At 43.0% G+C, this 20,634-nt stretch overlaps 1 protein-coding gene across 1 annotated transcript; it reads left to right on the top strand.

Annotated features, from left to right (window-relative positions):
* The first annotated feature begins 1,126 nt into the window (after positions 1–1,126).
* On the top strand, positions 1,127–18,378 carry scaf1 (SR-related CTD-associated factor 1). The gene is made up of 7 exons (XM_041816728.1): positions 1,127–1,320; positions 7,270–10,116; positions 12,722–13,351; positions 14,279–14,361; positions 15,424–15,714; positions 16,006–16,134; positions 18,186–18,378. Exons 2-7 carry the CDS (start codon positions 7,338–7,340, stop codon positions 18,342–18,344), a joined length of 4,071 nt encoding a protein of 1,356 aa, XP_041672662.1. The 5' UTR covers positions 1,127–1,320; positions 7,270–7,337; the 3' UTR covers positions 18,345–18,378.
* The last annotated feature ends 2,256 nt before the right edge of the window (positions 18,379–20,634 follow it).

Raw genomic sequence — 20,634 nt, 5'->3', positions numbered from 1 at the left:
AGCAGACTCCACCAACTTAAAGAGGAGACGCTACGCTTAGACAGAGCAGGAGGGTTAGAAACCTTCAGTATGTTCATTATAGCATGTCTTTAAACACGTTTACAACTCCCAGAGTCACCATGGAGTTTTACACCACAGACGGCTTTAACTCTCGACTTTCAGCACCGAGCTTGGCTGAAGCTAAGTTCCCAATATTCCTCCACAGAAGGACGTGATTAGGAACAGTGGTTAATGTTGTAATACCAGTGTTAAAGGGGGAAGTTTACTCAGACACAAGTGGAAGGAGAGGAGTTCGTATTTCCCATAAATCTGTTTGTTATGGAAACCTTCAGTCAGAGCGTTGTTCTGTTGATAAGGAGTTTATTTCTGTAATAAAGATCTTCACAGAGTCACTGTGGAGATTCCCTGTTTAAACTTGAAGAATATAAGTATCCTCTGAGGGTTTAATAATCAGGGTGGTTAAGATTAATCATGATTAACTACCATCCACAATTAGTGCACTAACCCTTTCAGTTGAGATTAATCGCATTGCTTTATTTTTGCCTTCAGCAGACTTTGGTCAAGTCACCGTTGAGTCTCCCTGCAGCCACAGCGATGTAAAATCAGTCCTCTGCTCCTGAACGTCTCATTTCAGTTTAGAAACTCACAGACAGCTCAGAGACGAGACAGAAGCCGTCTGAACCTTACTGAACATTAATCTCTCTACTGTTGACTTATTTTACTGTCAGTCCATCATCAGCTCCTGTTTCTGTGGCTAACTTCGTATTCTGACCTTCAGTCTGCCTCTAACAGCAGCTCTGCATCCAAACAGGAAGGGTTAGGACTTTTAGAATGGGATAAAGAGGGCGCGATTAATCAGGACTAAAAAAATCCTGAGATTAACCGTGATTAAAATTTTTAATTTTTAAAAACCAGTTATGTTGGGGGTCTCATCCACATCAGTGAAAGCAGGGACCGTCAGAACAAACATTAAAAAACTCAGAAGTGCAAAAATTTGATGATAAATGTCGCATTTCTAGATTAATTTCTCATTTTTTAAATTTTCCGCTCTGAACCTGTAATAGTTTAAAAGTGAATAAAGTTGAAATGAAGAGGGGCGGCGCTGTGACGGCAGTAAACTCCATCCCCCATGATCCTTTGCGGTCCGGTCTGTGTTGAAGGAAGATGGCTGCCATTGATGGAATGGGTCTGCCGCTGCGGTTCTGAGCGGTAAAAGGGACTTTATCCCGGGATTTAACGGCTATTCTGAAGCTCTACAGGGAGAATCAGACCACGGTGGACGGATGGTTTGGTCCTGGACTTAGATTTGATCATCTGAAGGTAAATCCTCCTCTCTCTGCTACTCTAGCTTCTTTAGCTACCTAGCTACAGTGAGCTAACTCAGCTAGCAGCTAGCTGGCTAGCTTTGCCGACACATCCTATCAGAGGCTGCTCGCCTTTAGTTTCTGGATTTAAGATATAAAATGACATAAAGCTGGGCTGTTATCAACGAAGGTAACTTACAATCAGTTTTATTAAAGGGTTGTGATAAATATGTAGATCCTGTAGCATCAGTGTAGCTCACAGAGCCTGTATGTAGCTAACACCATCACAGACAGAGGCTTTCTGATATAAACCAGTGTTTTATTCTCTAACAGTGAAGATTCAGAGAGAAACACAGAATCAGCATCAACACACAGATAGATACTGGTCTAAAGTCTAGACAGAGACTCAGGGACCCTGTTCAGGAGGAGGACCCAGACCTGGTCTAGTCTGCTTTAGTCTCAGTAACAGAAGGATCTATCTAACCCAGACCTGGTCTAGTCTGCTTTAGTCTCAGTAACAGAAGGATCTATCTAACCCAGACCTGGTCTAGTCTGCTTTAGTCTCAGTAACAGAAGGATCTATCTAACCCAGACCTGGTCTAGTCTTCATCCATGGTCTGCTTTAGTCTCAGTAACAGAAGGATCTATCTAACCCAGACCTGGTCTAGTCTTCATCCATGGTCTGCTTTAGTCTCAGTAACAGAAGGGTCTATCTAACCCAGACCTGGTCTAGTCTGCTTTAGTCTCAGTAACAGAAGGATCTATCTAACCCAGACCTGGTCTAGTCTTCATCCATGGTCTGCTTTAGTCTCAGTAACAGAAGGATCTATCTAACCCAGACCTGGTCTAGTCTTCATCCATGGTCTGCTTTAGTCTCAGTAACAGAAGGATCTATCTGTAGATTATTGATATTAGTATGAATATCAAACATCTGAGATCATACTAAAGTCTAGGGCTGGTCATCATAGACCAAACATCACCTCAGTGATCCTGAGTTTTATCAGGATTATTTTAATGTGAAACAAACTCAGATTAACTTTTGGTCCATCACCATATCATCCTATCTTTGTCTTTATTATACTGTTAACATCACAGGGAGCAGAACCACACCAACCATTTAACAAACTGTAGGAATACAGAACTGTGAGAAAGTATTGTCCTCTTCACTGGCTTTGATTTTTCCATATTTGTCTCTTCTGTATGTTTCACATCATCAAACTGGTTTTAGTATCAGACAGAGATAACCTGAGTAAATACAAACATCAGTGTTTAAATTAGAGATAACCTGAGTAAATACAAACATCAGTGTTTAAACCAGACAGAGATAACCTGAGTAAATACAAACATCAGTGTTTAAATTAGAGATAACCTGAGTAAATACAAACATCAGTGTTTAAATTAGACAGAGATAACCTGAGTAAATACAAACATCAGTGTTTAAATTAGACAGAGATAACCTGAGTTAATACAAACATCAGTGTTTGAATTAGACAGAGATAACCTGAGTTAATACAAACATCAGTGTTTAAATTAGACAGAGATAACCTGAGTAAATACAAACATCAGTGTTTAAATTAGACAGAGATAACCTGAGTAAATACAAACATCAGTGTTTAAATTAGAGATAACCTGAGTAAATACAAACATCAGTGTTTAAATTAGACAGAGATAACCTGAGTAAATACAAACATCAGTGTTTAAATTAGACAGAGATAACCTGAGTTAATACAAACATCAGTGTTAAAATTTGACAGAGATAACCTGAGTAAATACAAACATCAGTGTTTAAATTAGAGATAACCTGAGTAAATACAAACATCAGTGTTTAAATTAGAGATAACCTGAGTAAATACAAACATCAGTGTTTAAATTAGAGATAACCTGAGTAAATACAAACATCAGTGTTTAAATTAGACAGAGATAACCTGAGTAAATACAAACATCAGTGTTTAAATTAGAGATAACCTGAGTAAATACAAACATCAGTGTTTAAATCAGACAGAGATAACCTGAGTAAATACAAACATCAGTGTTTAAATCAGACAGAGATAACCTGAGTAAATACAAACATCAGTGTTTAAATTAGACAGAGATAACCTGAGTAAATACAAACATCAGTGTTTAAATCAGAGATAACCTGAGTAAATACAAACATCAGTGTTTAAATCAGACAGAGATAACCTGAGTAAATACAAACATCAGTGTTTAAATTAGAGATAACCTGAGTAAATACAAACATCAGTGTTTAAATCAGACAGAGATAACCTGAGTAAATACAAACATCAGTGTTTAAATTAGACAGAGATAACCTGAGTAAATACAAACATCAGTGTTTAAATTAGACAGAGATAACCTGAGTAAATACAAACATCAGTGTTTAAATTAGACAGAGATAACCTGAGTAAATACAAACATCAGTGTTTAAATCAGACAGAGATAACCTGAGTAAATACAAACATCAGTGTTTAAATCAGACAGAGATAACCTGAGTAAATACAAACATCAGTGTTTAAATCAGACAGAGATAACCTGAGTAAATACAAACATCAGTGTTTAAATTAGACAGAGATAACCTGAGTAAATACAAACATCAGTGTTTAAATTAGAGATAACCTGAGTAAATACAAACATCAGTGTTTAAATCAGAGATAACCTGAGTAAATACAAACATCAGTGTTTAAATTAGAGATAACCTGAGTAAATACAAACATCAGTGTTTAAATCAGAGATAACCTGAGTAAATACAAACATCAGTGTTTAAATCAGAGATAACCTGAGTAAATACAAACATCAGTGTTTAAATCAGAGATAACCTGAGTAAATACAAACATCAGTGTTTAAATCAGACAGAGATAACCTGAGTAAATACAAACATCAGTGTTTAAATCAGAGATAACCTGAGTAAATACAAACATCAGTGTTTAAATCAGACAGAGATAACCTGAGTAAATACAAACATCAGTGTTTAAATTATACAGAGATAACCTGAGTAAATACAAACATCAGTGTTTAAATTAGAGATAACCTGAGTAAATACAAACATCAGTGTTTAAATCAGACAGAGATAACCTGAGTAAATACAAACATCAGTGTTTAAATTAGACAGAGATAACCTGAGTAAATACAAACATCAGTGTTTAAATCAGAGATAACCTGAGTAAATACAAACATCAGTGTTTAAATTAGAGATAACCTGAGTAAATACAAACATCAGTGTTTAAATCAGACAGAGATAACCTGAGTAAATACAAACATCAGTGTTTAAATCAGAGATAACCTGAGTAAATACAAACATCAGTGTTTAAATTAGAGATAACCTGAGTAAATACAAACATCAGTGTTTAAATTAGACAGAGATAACCTGAGTAAATACAAACATCAGTGTTTAAATTAGAGATAACCTGAGTAAATACAAACATCAGTGTTTAAATCAGACAGAGATAACCTGAGTAAATACAAACATCAGTGTTTAAATTAGACAGAGATAACCTGAGTAAATACAAACATCAGTGTTTAAATCAGAGATAACCTGAGTAAATACAAACATCAGTGTTTAAATCAGAGATAACCTGAGTAAATACAAACATCAGTGTTTAAATCAGACAGAGATAACCTGAGTAAATACAAACATCAGTGTTTAAATCAGACAGAGATAACCTGAGTAAATACAAACATCAGTGTTTAAATTAGAGATAACCTGAGTAAATACAAACATCAGTGTTTAAATTAGACAGAGATAACCTGAGTAAATACAAACATCAGTGTTTAAATTAGAGATAACCTGAGTAAATACAAACATCAGTGTTTAAATCAGAGATAACCTGAGTAAATACAAACATCAGTGTTTAAATTAGAGATAACCTGAGTAAATACAAACATCAGTGTTTAAATCAGAGATAACCTGAGTAAATACAAACATCAGTGTTTAAATCAGACAGAGATAACCTGAGTAAATACAAACATCAGTGTTTAAATTAGAGATAACCTGAGTAAATACAAACATCAGTGTTTAAATCAGAGATAACCTGAGTAAATACAAACATCAGTGTTTAAATCAGAGATAACCTGAGTAAATACAAACATCAGTGTTTAAATCAGAGATAACCTGAGTAAATACAAACATCAGTGTTTAAATTAGAGATAACCTGAGTAAATACAAACATCAGTGTTTAAATTAGACAGAGATAACCTGAGTAAATACAAACATCAGTGTTTAAATTAGAGATAACCTGAGTAAATACAAACATCAGTGTTTAAATCAGAGATAACCTGAGTAAATACAAACATCAGTGTTTAAATCAGAGATAACCTGAGTAAATACAAACATCAGTGTTTAAATTAGAGATAACCTGAGTAAATACAAACATCAGTGTTTAAATGACGATTTTATTAATTAAGGCTGAAGCCATCCAAACATATCTGACACTGAATGTCCTTGCTTCCATGTTAAACCATGAATTAACCACATTAAACACATATTTTTTTTGTAAAGCTGAGTTCAGTTTGACTATCCACACCCTGACCTGATCACTGTCAGACCTGCTGGATCCAGAAACCCTTAAACAGAACCTGTCTGACAGTGAAGTAGACTAAAGATCTCTAACACATCATGGAACCATCTAAAGAGAACAGACGAGGGACAAAGTCTCTGACCTCCATCAGTCTGAGGGCTACAGAGACATTTCTAAAGCTCTGGGACAACCATGGTAGTGGTGAGAGCCATTATCCACCAATGGAGAAAACTGTAAACAGTGGTGAACCTTCCTAAGAAATCAAGGGGGGGGGGGGGGGCTTTCACAGAACTGTACATAGAAAAAGGTCAGACTCATAACAATGATGGCAGAATGAATATAGCAGATGAATAAATATTACACTAAAGGCTGATGGCAGTCAGAATGAGCTGATTTTTCTGTCTGCTTGTTTTACATATCAGAGGTGTATATCTGTGTGGAGTAGCAAGAATCCCTCAAGAAGTGGATGCTTCATCCAGGACCACCTGGGCTTTTTTACCACTTCGGAGTTTGAATAAGTCAGGTCTCTAAGGCTACGTTCACACTGCAGGCCTTAATGCTGGATTCTGACCTTCTTTTTCTCACATCTTATTTTTTTTCTCCGTCTGGTCACACTCTAGTCAAATTCACAAAGATCAGAAAAGAATCTGATTTAGAAACACGAATGAAAGTTTCACAAATCTGGTATGAAAAGTTCAGATCCAGTCTTGTGCTGTTCATGCTGTCAGAGAAAAGTCAGATATGAGTCACATAAAAAACAGAAAAAAACCCAGATTTGGGTCACTTTTGATTGCAGAGTTAATTTAGTCTTTTTGACCGAGCCCAGCAGAAAGTTCCTGTTTTTTAATGAAGCGGTTCATAACAACAAATACCAGACCGTAAGAACACAGAGGAATAAATTCATGAAAATACTGTCCACATTAAAATTATGAAGCTTGCAATAAAAACAGTCTTTTTACCCACCTGAAGCTTGAAGCTCAGCTTGTCAGCCACAACAGTTCCAGCGTATTTATCCTGGTTCACTCTAGTCACAGTCTGTTTATCAGCCATGGGGAAACGGCGGTGGGATTCTTCCTGAAATCTACCGCCATTTCTTTCAGTCTTAATAAATTACTGTAAGTGGTTCTTGTTGACAATCATTTCACAGGGCATTAGGTCCAGTTTTAATGTTTTTAATGTAGTTAATTCAGTACTGAACTCATCTATAACCAAATAAAGAAAAAGTTATTTTAACACAATATTAGAGTAAGGAAGATAGTGTCTCGTCCCCTATCTTGTTTGAAAATCATCGTACCTTGCTCAGTGAATTTCTGTAAATGTAAGACAGAAAATGATCTTATTAAGGTAGACTATGTTGCTCTAATCATTCATGTAACTGATCATGTTATTGATCCAGATAAAGCCTTTTATTAAACTGATCAGTTTATCTCTGAATCTTTCTCTTCCTCTCACAGATTCGTTTCTCCATCGTGGATCTCCATCCTTCTCCGTCTGACTCCTGCAGCAGCAGATTTCCCGTCTCATGGACTTGACTCAATCTTCAGGCTTCAAGAGGAGGCCGGCTGCCCCGTCGTCCCCCCCGGGTGGAGTCAGAGAGGTGCCCAGGAGTCCTCCTCCCTGCTCTCCATCCTTATCAGTGTCTTCTCCTTCGTCTCCTTCGTCCTCACCCATGTCTACCTCCTCCTCTCTCTGCGTCAACACATCTGTCTATCAGAACCATGTGAAGGGTCCGTCTCAGGGTCTGGAGGTGCCCCGGGTCTCCTCCACCTCTGCTCCTATAGCAGTGCAGCCCGAGTCCCCCCCTCCACCCAGCACCTCCTGCTCTGACGCTCTCCTCCAGACGCTGGCTCAGCCCGCCAACGGCGAGATGGAGGAGAGAAAGACGGAGATGTACGATCCTTTCAGTCCCACGGAGGGGGCCAAGGAGGAAGAGGAGGGCGAGAAATACGACCCCTTTGAGCCCACTGGCTCACCGGCGTCAGACACCGATGATGGCAACGGCGGCGGCGGTGAAGAAGAGGAAGTGAAAGTGGAGCAGATAGACGCAGAGAGAGAGGAAGAAGAGGAGGAGGAAAAAGACAAAGAACCTCCAGACTCCACAGACACTTTGACCAGCCCCCGTCCAACCTCACCGCTCCACCTGAGGAGGCGGGTCGACTGCAGCACCTCTAAATCAGGGGAGCAGAGGGAGGGGGCGGAGTCTGAGCACTCTGAGATAGAGGAGGGGGAGATCGTTGGGGTCGCCGACAGAGACGGAGGCACCAAGAGAGCAGCAGGAGACGTCCTCCCCCTCAACTCTCCTGCCGTCTCCTTCTTTGGCTCCAAACCGGAGCGGATCTTACGTGTCCTCGACGGCGACGGCTTTGTGTCCGTGAGGACGGAAGGAACCTGGGAGGCGGAGCCAGAGGAAGAGCCTGTCGTAGGAGTGGAGGATCTGAGGAGGAAGCTGGTCAGCAGACGGAAGGAAAGATATCTCTCCTTTCCTCCTACCTCACCCCTCTCTCCTCACACGCCACCTCCTCCTGCCTCTGCTCCCTCCTCACCCATCACTCCTCCCACCGAGCAAAACGCCAAGACCAGCAAGTCGTCTAAGAGCTCCAAGGAGCGCGACGCGCAGAAGAGTAAGGACAGGAAGGCAGGAGAGAAGGAGGAGAGGAGGAAAAAGAGACGGAAGGACAAAGACGGAGGAAGAGACAGGAGCAAAGAGAAGGATGAAAGACACAAGAAGGACGCCAAAGGGAGGCGGAGCAGCAGGAGCAGCAGCAGGAAGAGGAAGAAGAGACGCCACGGCAGCCGGGATGCCTCGTCAGGGAGGGTGGGACACGGCAGACGCTCAGAAGACAGACACAGGGACCGGGACAGAGACAGGGACAGGGACAGGGACAGGGACAGGACGAGAGATCGAGACAAAGAGAGAGAGCGGGAGAGAGACAGAGGGCGAGATAGAGACCGGGAGAGAGAGAGAGAGCACAGCCGAACACACAGTCGACGACGAGATGACCGAGACCGGGACGACAGAGACAGAGACGACCGGGACAGAGACTCGAGCTCCAGGAAGAAGGACAGAGATCAGCGGAGGAGGCGGTCCAGCAGCAGAGACCGAGGCCGGTCTAAGAGGTCCAAGAGGCGGAGCAGAGACAGAGACAGGGAGAGGGACCGGCAGAGGGACAGGGAACGGCGACGGGATGGTCGACCTGTCGTCCCCCCGTCCATCCAGGACCTGAACGGCTCGGATCTGTTTGCCATCAAACGCACCATCACCGTCACCACCACCACCACCACTACCACCGTGCCCGGCTCCCCCAGACTCACCCCGTCATCCCCCTGCCACCCGCCGCAGGACTCGGACAAACCGCACAAGAGGAAGAAGAAGAGGAAGTGGCACTCAGCCGGCGAGGTGGACGATCGTGGGAGCGGCCACAGCCGCTCGCCGTCTTTGTCTCCGCCGCGGTACCATAGCTACGAGTCGGATCATTACTCAGACAAACTGGAGATTGACGTCCTGTCTTTGGATGGCGAGGCCTTAGACTCTGACTACCCGTCTTTAGAGGACACGCCCCCTGCTGTCCTCCCTCCAGAGCCCCCTGTCCCCTCCCCAAAAACTAAACAGACCCCCAAAAGCGGACGCCATCAGAAGAAGAAGTCTTTTAAGAAAACGGGCCTGAATGACTCTGTCTCCACAAGAACCAAAAACAAATGCCTCTCCTCCATGATGGTGACCTCAGGCTCCGCCTCTTCATCTGGTCCCACCGCCAAGAGAGCCCGGAAGGTGGGAAAAGACAAAGAGAGGGAGAAAGGAGGCCGGAAGGAGCTGGGCCGTTCTGGGAAATCTAAAAAAGAGGGCGGGGCCAGTCGTAAAGGGAAGCTTCAGTCCAAAGTGTCTGTGTTGGTGCGTGACGGCGTAAGCAGCACCACTGGGGGCGCTGTCGGCTCGGGGAAGCTCCCCATGGACCTGCTGGGACCTGGAGGAGGGGGGTCGGGCTCAGGGAGCTCCGTGGTGGGCGGCTCCATCGCCGTGGTGTTCTGCAGGGACAACGAGAGCCGCTCGCCGTTCCTCAAACCGTGCTCTGAGCCGCTGTCGCTGAGCGGCCGGGGGAAGGAGCTGGCGTTGGGGAAGAGGGGCGCTCTGGCTCCTCCGCCTCCGTCCTCTCTGACCTCTCCAGCTGGACTCAAAAACAAGAAGACCAAACCCAGCTCCATCACCTCCACGTCTTCCTCCGCCTCCTCGCCATCATCCTCCCTGGCCACCAAACGGCGCCGTCGCCTGGGCAAGAAGACCAGAGACAAAAGCGGTGCTGCAGGTGGGAATGTCTTTAATGCTCCTAATGTTTGAAAAGTTTATAATTTAGCTCCTCAATGACCAGGTCAGACACCAGGATCTCTGTCTGTTACCGCGGTAACCATGTCAGATTACAGACGAAGATAAGTGCTCAGATTTGCCCGACCAATCACAGACGACACCTAGAGAGAAAACTGTAAAACCATACTCTGTCTGTCCAAAGGTTGTGAATGTTCAGCTAGAGTAACGCCAGAGGAAACAGCAGTTAGTCATTATGTTAGTCCTCACCAACATTTCCATCCTCCTTTCTCCCGCTCCTTTAGTCCTCGTCTGTTTCTAAAGACTGAGGTTAATTTATTCATCCTCCATCAGGGCTGAACAGTGCGACATGCGTGTCACATGTGCTCCATGAAGATGGATCTGCACTAAGAGCTTTCTAATGCTATTTTCTTCACTGGTTCAAGGTTATGATAGTTTGGGATTTTTCATTAGTTTTAATTTCTATTAAGTTTTTACATTTTGTTTTAAATTTCAGTTTAGTTTTAATTAGTTCTTACTGCTGGTTTGTTAGTTAAGTTCAGTTTTATTTTGCGGAAATGCTTTGTTTTAGTTTAGTTTTCAATATTGATATTCGTGTCGGCCATTTTGTTTTTTAATTTGTTTTCTTCTTCTTCTTTGCTGGCTATCTCCTCCTGAATACTTTGTTGTATCAACACTGTTTCAACTTCAGTTTCTTCGTCATTCGACTGCTATGACTTTTCTCTTTTCTAACTTTGATCATTTTTAAAATAGAGGCAGAACTTTCCAAACAAACTGCTCTCCTGAAGAAAATATTTGGTCCACAGTTTTAGATCAAAATTGCAATTTTCAGCTGAAATTGTGTGGGGATGCTGAGAGCTGAATTGTGGAAGAACTGCAGAAAATAGCTGAAAATAACTTAGGAATAGCTGAAAGTAGCCTTGAAATAGCTATATATAATAGTATAAAAGAGTATTAGATACAGCTGAAAGGAGCATAATAGTATGATAGTAGAAAAGTGAAAATAGCCCAAGAAATGCCAGACTTATGAAGAGTTAGAAAAAGTGCAGATTTGTCAAATTTTGCCATCTGTTTAACATTTTTAAACAAAGTTAAATATTTAAAAAAAAATCTAAGTTAGAAATGACAAAAGACAGTTGAATGATATAGAAACTGAATGTTTTAAAGTTTAAAGGGTGTCAATACGACAAAGTATGAAGGAGGAGATAGCCGGCGCCGAAGAAGAATAATTAGAAACAAAATGGCCGACGCGAACATCAATAGTGCGGAGGCTCAGCATCCCCACTAATGAACAACAAAGTGTAGCCACACGTCTCCTCTTGCTCACAAAAAAGATTTCAGGTCAAAAGGATCAGTGGTTTTCACACAGTGAGCTTCAAAGCGTGACTGACACCCCTACAGCTGTCCACCTGCACTAACATACATTTCTATCCTGAAGTTCTCAGTGGGGGCTTCTGAACCAATCTTTTCTATGCTTTACCAGCCATTGAATTCCAGTTTCAGCTATTTTATGCTATTTTCAGCTAATGTTGGGCTACTTTCAGCTATTTTTATCCATTTTTAGCTACTGAATGCCATTTTCAGCTACTTTTATGGCATTTTATGCTATTGTCAGCTATTTTTTGCTTTTTCAGCTAATTTCAGCAGTTCTTCCACAGTTCAGCTCTCAGTATCCCCACGCAATTTCAGCTGAAATTGCATTTTTATATAGTTAGTTTTCATTAGTTTCAGTTTTTTTCTTTGGCAATGTGGGATACTGTTTGGGGGAAAAACCTAAAAAGTCTCTTTAATTTTTCAACTTTAGTGTTTGTATACCACTCAAGACCTAAAACTACCACTGTGTGAAGTTCTCTTCAACCAAATCCAGACATTTTACTCTCTCCAGGCTCGGGTGTTCATGTCAGTCAGTATTCTAGTGTCAGAGACTAAAACTAAGGAGATTTTGTCCCTAATTCTATTTCATTTTATCAGTTTTGTAAGCAGACAACACAGTTTTAGTTAGTTTTCGTTTTATTTGTAAAGCTTAGTTTTTATTGAGTTTCAGTTTACTGAAAGGATTTTTAGTTTTAGTTATTTAGTTATTTTTAGTTAACTTTGATAACCTTGGGTGTGATGATGATGAAGAGGAAGATGTGCGTGTGTGTTTGCCTCACTAAACGTGTGCAGACACTGCTGACTGAATGATGAGCATGTCACCTGCTGCAGACGGACAGGTCAGGTACAAGCCAGGTGCAGTACAGGTGGTAGCCATGTTTGAGAGGTGTGTTTAATGAAGCCTGTGGTCCCAGTGATGTTAATACCAGTATAAATATCAGTTTACTCTCCTGTTTCCTCTGCTTCCTCTCTATGCTCCTGTCAGTCAGTGGAATGACAGAGCGCTAAGCCCCGACGCTACCCTGACTCAGTGTCAGGAGGCTGTGAGGTGTCTCAGATGTGGCGTTGATTGGCGTTCGCTATGATGCTCTACACGGTTAGACCCGTCAGATTCCAGGGCCGCCATATTTATGCTTAGAGCGTGTCAACTGACCTCGGTCTAACTCTTTTGTGAATAATTGGCTCTCTGTGAGTAACCTTGCCTTATCTTGCAGGACTGACAGCTGGAGACAGCAGCCAATCAAAAGCCTCCTCTGAAGGATGGGGCGGGGCTTCCCTGGATGGTCAGTCAGCTGTTGGAGATGTAAACAAGTCAGTGAGCCCACATCCTGGTCCAGCAGGTCCTGCAGCCTGCTCCTCCTCATCCTCCTCCTCCTCCTCCTCCACCAGCGTGCTCCCCCCGTCCTCCTCCCCCCCTCACACGCCTCCCCCCGTCATGGCGGCTCTGAGGGACACCAGAGACTCCTCCCCTGACTCTCAGACGGTGGACAGCAGCTGTAAGACTCCGGATCCTTCCTTCCTAGCAGAGGATTGTCCCACCCAGACCAGCCCCGCCCTCCCGGCGTCCAGCCCCTCCAGCCTATCAGCTCCTCAGGGAGGCGGTCTCGGCATTGGCGTGTCGACGCCCACTAAGCCCCCGCCTCCAGACGATACGCCCAAATCTGTGTCGTCTCCTCCGTGCTCGTCCTCTCTGTCCCTGCCTCTGTCCTCCTCTGACCCCTCCTCCTCCGTCTCCTCCTCCTCTGCCACCAAACCTCCCCCTCCTCCTCCCCCTCCTGCAGCCCCTGCCCTGCCCTGGAGCCTGCAGACCGGTGTGGACTGTACCACCGGAGGAGTCCTGGCATGTGAGTGTCCTTGTATACAGAGAGGCTTAGTCATGTGACCAGAAAACATCCACCACATTACAGACACACCTCAGAGTTAAATCTGATCGATTACTGATCGATCAGGACAATCAGAGACATCCACAACATTAGGGAGGCTTTAATTTATTATCTGATTGATTATGATTGGTTTATTAAATCAGAAACAGCCTCAAACCTGAGTGTGATCTCATCCTGTGGCTCTTTTATGTTTGAGCAGCTGGGAAAGACCAGCGCTTAACTTTGACTCCAAAGAAAGCGTACAAAACTTTTGTTCAAATTTTAAATAGAAATAAAACCTTTAAGAGGAAATAAGACTGAGTCTATCTGAGCTCCAGGTTCCAGATGTTCCACTTGTAGGTACTTTTTCATGCCCCTGGATTAAAACTGTATGATCTTATTTTTACAGATGAACTAAGTGTGAACATCAGGGCAGATATCGATGTTTGAGTCAAACTTTAGCTGACTATGATACTGATGATTTTAAAAATAAGTCTCCTAGGTCCATCTTACAAACTTCAAGCTGATGCACGTGTTCCTGGACAGAGAATGGCTGAACCAATCAGCATCACCTAAGGAGAAAGAGGGTGTTACCAGAACAGGACCCCATTTCTTTATTAAAGTAGAGGAAAGATCCACTCTGAGAGCTTTATCAGACAGGCATGTAGGAGAAGAATAAATGCATCAGGCAGATTCCTGCACACTGAGTTTGTCTGCAAATGTTTGGATTTAAAGACAACAAACTCACTAATTTTGACCTTTTTTGGTTGCCGTGTCTTTAAGAAATACTGACTGTGTGAGCATTTATATTACTAGACAATCAAAGATGCTCCCAGCCCTCCTGGATGTTCTCATGTGGCTGTGTCTGAGCTGTTATTTACATGTTTCTGTCTGTGCTTTCCCCCTCAGTGACCGCTCTGCTCTTCAAGATGGAGGAGGCAAACATGGCCAGCAGAGCCAAAGCACAGGAGTTCATTCAGGCCACCAGCCAGGTGAGCGAGAGAGATACTCTGAATGTAGACGTGTGTCAGCCTGGAGTTTGCTCTGGTTTCACTGTAGGACTCTTTAGATTTATACTGATGTGTTAGAGTAAGAGTTAAGACTGCAGCTCTGTCATTATCTTCAGATCCACTTTCTACTCTCTGAATGAGGATCAAACTTTTAGTGAGTTTCGCTGCAGTTATAAAAGGTTCATTCTTTATCTTCATGCAACTAAAGGCCGGCTCTGACTACGCAAATTCTGATTTTAGCGCGACTGCAACATCACAGCTCATCTTCAAAACTTGGGCCCGATTTTCTCTTCACACTCTTGTAGTGTGACATAATTAATCCAAGACGCCCCACGACCACGGTTTGCCAAGACTAGCATGTCAGAATTTTTCGTTCATCGTCGTCTAGTTTGACACCCTGACCTGATGTTAACGACGTGAATCTTGACATCTACAAACATCCTCGTCATCATCATTTACAAGATTTACCATTTTTTATCCCCTTTTATTTCCTAAAGCTATATAAATTTATTTTATTCACGTTATCACATGCATAGCTTAAGTCCTGTCTGAAGGAGAGCCAGTCCATATCGTCCTCCTCTTGATACATCCATCCTTATTATTCATAATCTAATCCATAGTTGTTTCTTATTTCCCTTTATTATGATCAAAAGACGCTACAATCACACAGAGCTCTTCTGATGTAGAGTGATTGACACTCTTTGACCCGCCCCCTCGTCAACCTGTGAACTCACACTCAGTCACGGAGACAGTGGTGATGTCAGCATACGGCGAGCGGTCAGGATCACTGCTGTAGTGTGGCCAGGCTGTCGGCCAAGACGGGACAAGATCTTGTTTTACAGCCTGACATGATTCTGTCGTGAATGACCAAAAAGATCGTGTAGTCTGAGCCGGCCTTTAAACTCTACACGCAACAACTGGACGCTAGTCTAACTGACATCACGCCAGGTTACCTACTGAGCCGCTGTCACCTTCTGAAACTAAATCCAGTGACTCTCCTGTTGATTTTGACGATCCAATTGTGTTCCCTCCTCTGTCTTTCAGATCCTCTCACAGGCCAATCAGAACCAATCCCAGCAGCATGCCCCGCCCTCCTCAGCATCCTCTGCCTCCTCGCAGATCCCGCCCCCTCCCTCTCTGCCTCCGCCTCCTGGCCTGAGCCCAGCCCAGTTCATCCTGCACAGCTCCCTCCCATTGGTCGGCTGCACCAAGACTCCACCCTCTCTCCTGCACACGTCCATGGGCGGAGGGTGTGCACAGACTCCGCCTCCAATGTTACCTGTGGGAAGTTCTGGAGACTCAGGGTGGGACAACGAGAGCAAAGACCCCGATAAGGTCAGTGGATCCTCCTGACTCGTACCTGTCTGAATATTCTGTCTTAAAGGAATCAGAGCTGTTTAAAGGTTTTCTAGAGGAGGTTTAGAGTTTGCATTAACTCTGTAAATACTGCCTCTCTTTACATAAAGCTGTTTACAATAAAGGTTCTGTAATAGAGCTGTTTAATTACAGTGCCTCATGAGTGCTGTGTACCTCTCAGCGTTGTAGCTGTCTGTTAAATCCCTGCATGGATTGATGTGTCTATATGTGGACTGTGGATTGACCAGCTGTGTTTCCTGTATTTCCCAGTATCTGAAGAAGCTGCACACTCAGGAGCGAGCGGTGGAGGAGGTGAAGCTGGCCATCAAACCATACTATCAACGCAAAGACATCAACAAGGACGAATACAAAGACATCCTGAGGAAAGCTGTGCACAAGGTTAGCAGCAGCACACATCCAGTCACACAGGAAGTAGATTTAATCTAGCAGTGGGCGGTCTACTTCATAGCAGGGGTTCTCAACCTTTATAGCCCATGACCCCCAAAATACCAGACCAGGGACCCCCACTGTACCTGAAGGTGGTTGAACACAGTCATGAACATTATAGAACAGTCATGTGGAGACAAGGCCGTAGATTGAGGGGGGGCAGCCAAACTGGGGGCCATCAGAATCATGGTCCATTGTGAAGTTAAGCTGTGGTGTTTTATATTTAACCACAATAATAACCACATCAAAATCAAAAGTATTTTAAATTACCTCCGCCAAGGAGGTTATGTGATCCGGTGGGTTTGTTTGTTTGTTAGTTTGTTTGTTAGCAACATAATTTAAAAAATCATGGACGGATTTTCAGGAAATTTCAGAAATGGCATAAGGAAGAACTGATTAGATTTTGGGACTGATCCGGATCACCGTCTGGATCCAAGAATTTTTTAAGGATCCTGTACTATTGGGAGATAGGGCTGCGCTGTTACCACTTTACACCAAGAGATGGCAGTCATGAGTAACTTATTCAAAGTTTTGGAGTTTATAGAGTTTGAAAGACTCATGCCTGGTCAAGGAGACAAGTTGGAGTGTAACAGAGAGAAAAACAGCGAATTGTAGCAAGAATACTCACAATGCTGGGAGGAATAGAGGAATATTCACCCTCTGACCTGACTTCCACACGTAGCGAAGCCAATGCTTTTCCTCACTGTGTCTCCACCCCACCGGGAAGGGAGTAATTGGCGAACTACATTTTGGGAGTGATCCGGATCACCGTCTGGATCCAGGAATGTTTTTAAAGGATTCTTCACTATTGGGAGATAGGGCTGATGAGGGAGGTCTGCGCTCACTGAGTGCTTTCTAGTTCATTGCTGCAGTTAGCAGCCCTCTTAAAAATGTAAATCCTTTTGTTTAAAACAGAATTAAAATACATTAAGAACAGCTCAAATTAGTTAATGATGGCAAAAAATGCTGGGAAAGGTGGTAAAATTGGAGTTTAAAAGTAGCAGAAATGGGTTTGAAGTTACAAAAATTAGATAAAAGTGGCAAAAAAAAATGATGAAAAATGGCAAAAATGGGTTAAAGTGGCAAAAACACTCATAGTAAGTGGTAAAAGGGGATTAAAAAGGTGGCTGACATGGCATAAAAGTAGCAAAAATGGGTGGAAATTTGGTGAAATGGGATGAAATATTGATATAAACTGGCACAAAGGGTTAGCTGAGGCAGAAATAGGCAAAAATTTGCATATTAAAATGTGAAATGTGGCGTAAAAGTGGTAAAGCAGGGTTAATAGTGGCAATAATGGGTCAACAGAGCCAACAATAGGCAAAGAGTGGCATGATTTCAAAGTGGAGGCCATTCTGAGAAACATGAATCATCCACTTCATATCTCCCTCAGTGAGCAAAGAAACAACAGTGGTGGACGGCTCCTATCCCTGCGCTGCAGGACAGAAAGATTTAGAAAATCTTTCATACCATCAGCTATTACACTGTATAATTCTAAAGTAAACAGATGAGAATCCCAGACGATTCGATTCCCCTTCAGGGATAAATAAAGTTCTTGTATTGTATTGTATTTTATTGATTTAGCTTAGAAGTGGCAAAAACAGGCAGAAAAAAAGTGGTGGAAAGGGTTTGAAATTGACAAAAAATGTTTTTTAAGTGCAAAAAGTGTTTAAGTTGGTGGAAAAAAGTGACAACAACACGTAGAAATCTGGTAAAATTGGTGTAAAGTGGCAACAGTGTAAATTTAATAATATTCCTAGTTTCTTTAAGGCATCTGGAGACCCCCTCTCAGTGTCTGGCAACCCCCAATGGGGTCCCGACCCCAACGTTGAGAACCACTGCTTTACAGGAGAGAATGCATGCAGAGAGGTTCTACTGATGTGAAACAGACCAGTGCTAATGTGAACAGGCCCTCAGTGTTTTAGCTGTAGTCACAGGTACGCCGTCTCATACAGCTCTTAAATAAATGTAAACTAACATGTTGTCCTCTTTTCTCCCCTCAGATCTGCCACAGTCGCACCGGAGAGATCAACCCGGTCAAAGTGAGCAACCTGGTGAAGCTGTACGTCCAGCGCTACAAATACTTCCGGAAACATGGCCGTAAAATGGACGAGGAAGACCGTGAGGACAGAGAGACGGGAGCGCTGCACTCCTCCGCCTGAGGGCAGACTTTTACCCCCCCCCACCCCCCCCCCCACCCACCACCATTTTGCTCTACATCCATTTTTATGATCTCATGTTTTTATGATTTCACGGCCCACCTCGTCTCTGCTCTCTGTGATCTTCTGGAAGTGCGTGATCTGACTGTAAATATGTCTCACTTATTAAAATGTATCATGTAAACAATGTTGAACAGGTGGATGCTGTCATGCACGCCTGTGTGTTCTGATAAGGTCCAGTACAAGCCTGCAATAAACGCTAAACCTTTGTGAGCTGAGTTCCTTCCTTTCATAGCTGCATCACTGCACATGTTTTTTTGTAGGAGTGTTTAATCTGTGTGTTTCTCTACAGCTCCAGTAAAATGTACACTACCTCCTGAGGACACCAGTATCTGGTATTTGTGAACCTCCAAACAGCTGATGCTCCACATACAGCGGGTCTAAGTTTTAGACAGATTTAGCACCAGCTGCATGCTCTAAACATTAGACGGTGAGCAGCTGGAGCTGTCAGTGAGAGGACAGCTGAACACACAGACACTAGATCCTTCACACAGATCAACCTCCTATCAGACTATCAGCCTTTAAACTGAATGACGTGTTCCTTTTTGAGGCTGATGGCCATGAGTCCCTCCTAGAGTTTCTGTTGGTAGAGTCTATAAAGTTTGATTCTATGATTACATGCCATTAAAATCTGAGGATCTCTAAACATGCAATGAAACACCCCAATGATACGGAGCCTTTAGACATTCTGAACCACTTTATCAGAACAGTACAACCCTGATTCCAAAAAAGATGGGACGCTGTGTTTACCAGTGTGTAGTATCTCCTAACAACAGTCTGTAAATGTCTGGGAAGTGAGGAGACCAGCTGATGGGAGAGGAATGTTGCCCCATTCTTGTCTGATGGAGGATTCTAGCTGCTCAAAAGTCCTGGGTCTTCTTCCTTTTCTATTGGTTAAAGGTCTGGACTGCAGGCAGACCAGTTCAGGACCTGGACTCTTCTCCTGTGAAGCCATGCTGTTGTGATGGATGTGGTATGTGGTTTAGCATGGTCTTACTAAACAGTCAAGGCCTTTTCTGACAGAGATGTCTGGATGGGAGCATATGTGTCTCTACAGTCTCTCTCTACTTCTCAGCATTGATAGTTCCTTTCCAGATGTTAGAGCTGCCCACGCCATAGGCACTAATGCAACCCCATCCCATCAGAGATGCAGGCTTTAGACCTGAGCCAGGAGAACCAGCTGGATGCTCCCTCTCCTCTGTAGTCCACAGGACACGGACTCTGTGCTTTCCTCTGACCACAGAACAGTTTTCCATGTTTCCTCTGACCACAGAACAGTTTTCCATGTTTCCTCTGACCACAGAACAGTTTTCCATGTTTCCTCAGTCCATGTTAAATGAGCTTTGGTCCAGAGAAGACTGGATCCTGGTCACATATGGCTTCTTCTCTCCATGATCCAGCTTTAACTGTCATTGGTGGATGGCACGGCCAACTGTGTTGACAGACGATGATTTCTGGAATGTTCCTGAGCCCATGCAGTGATTTCAGCACAGAATCATGCCTGTTTTTACTGCAGTGGCCCCTGAGGGCCCCTTCTTGTCCCTGTCTCACAGATTTCTCCAGATTCTCTGAATCTGTTGATGATATTATGGACTGGAGATGGAGGGAAAGTCTTCAGACATTTTTCTGAAATTGTTCCATAATTTAAGACTCAGTTATTCACAGACTGGTGAACCTCTGCCCATCTTTACTTCTGAGAGACTCCGCCTCTCTAAAATGCTCCTTTTATTCCCAGTCATGTGACTGACCTGTTGATAGCTGTTTTTCATTAGTACCACTTACTTTTCCAGCCTTTAGTTGCCCCATCCCTACTGTTTGGAGATGTGTTGCTGCCATCAAATTCAGTGTGAGCTAACATTTTTGTGAAATGTTAAGATGTCTCAGTTTAACATCTGATATGTAGTTTCTGTTCAGACATGGGTTAATGAGATTAGACAGCCATTGTTTTATCTAGATCTTACACCGTGACCCACGTTTTGGGGGATTTGTGTTGTATAATTAAAACGTAGAGGTCTAAAACTTCTAGAAACTTATTTTTGAAGCCATAATCTTTATTATTTTGTTTCTTTAGTTTAAATTGAACTGTTGCTGCTACATTTAGGTCATTACTAACACAGACAGCTAAACATGGGACATATCCGCAATATTTAAGTTATTTTATTTATTTAATATACAATCTAACTTATGTTAGAAGTCACTGAATCATACTGATCTACGCTGGTGACGCCAACGA

Source organism: Cheilinus undulatus, linkage group 21 (assembly GCF_018320785.1).
Source record: "Cheilinus undulatus linkage group 21, ASM1832078v1, whole genome shotgun sequence".
Classification (NCBI taxonomy): domain Eukaryota; kingdom Metazoa; phylum Chordata; class Actinopteri; order Labriformes; family Labridae; genus Cheilinus; species Cheilinus undulatus.
This window is presented reverse-complemented; position numbering and strand designations above follow the sequence as displayed.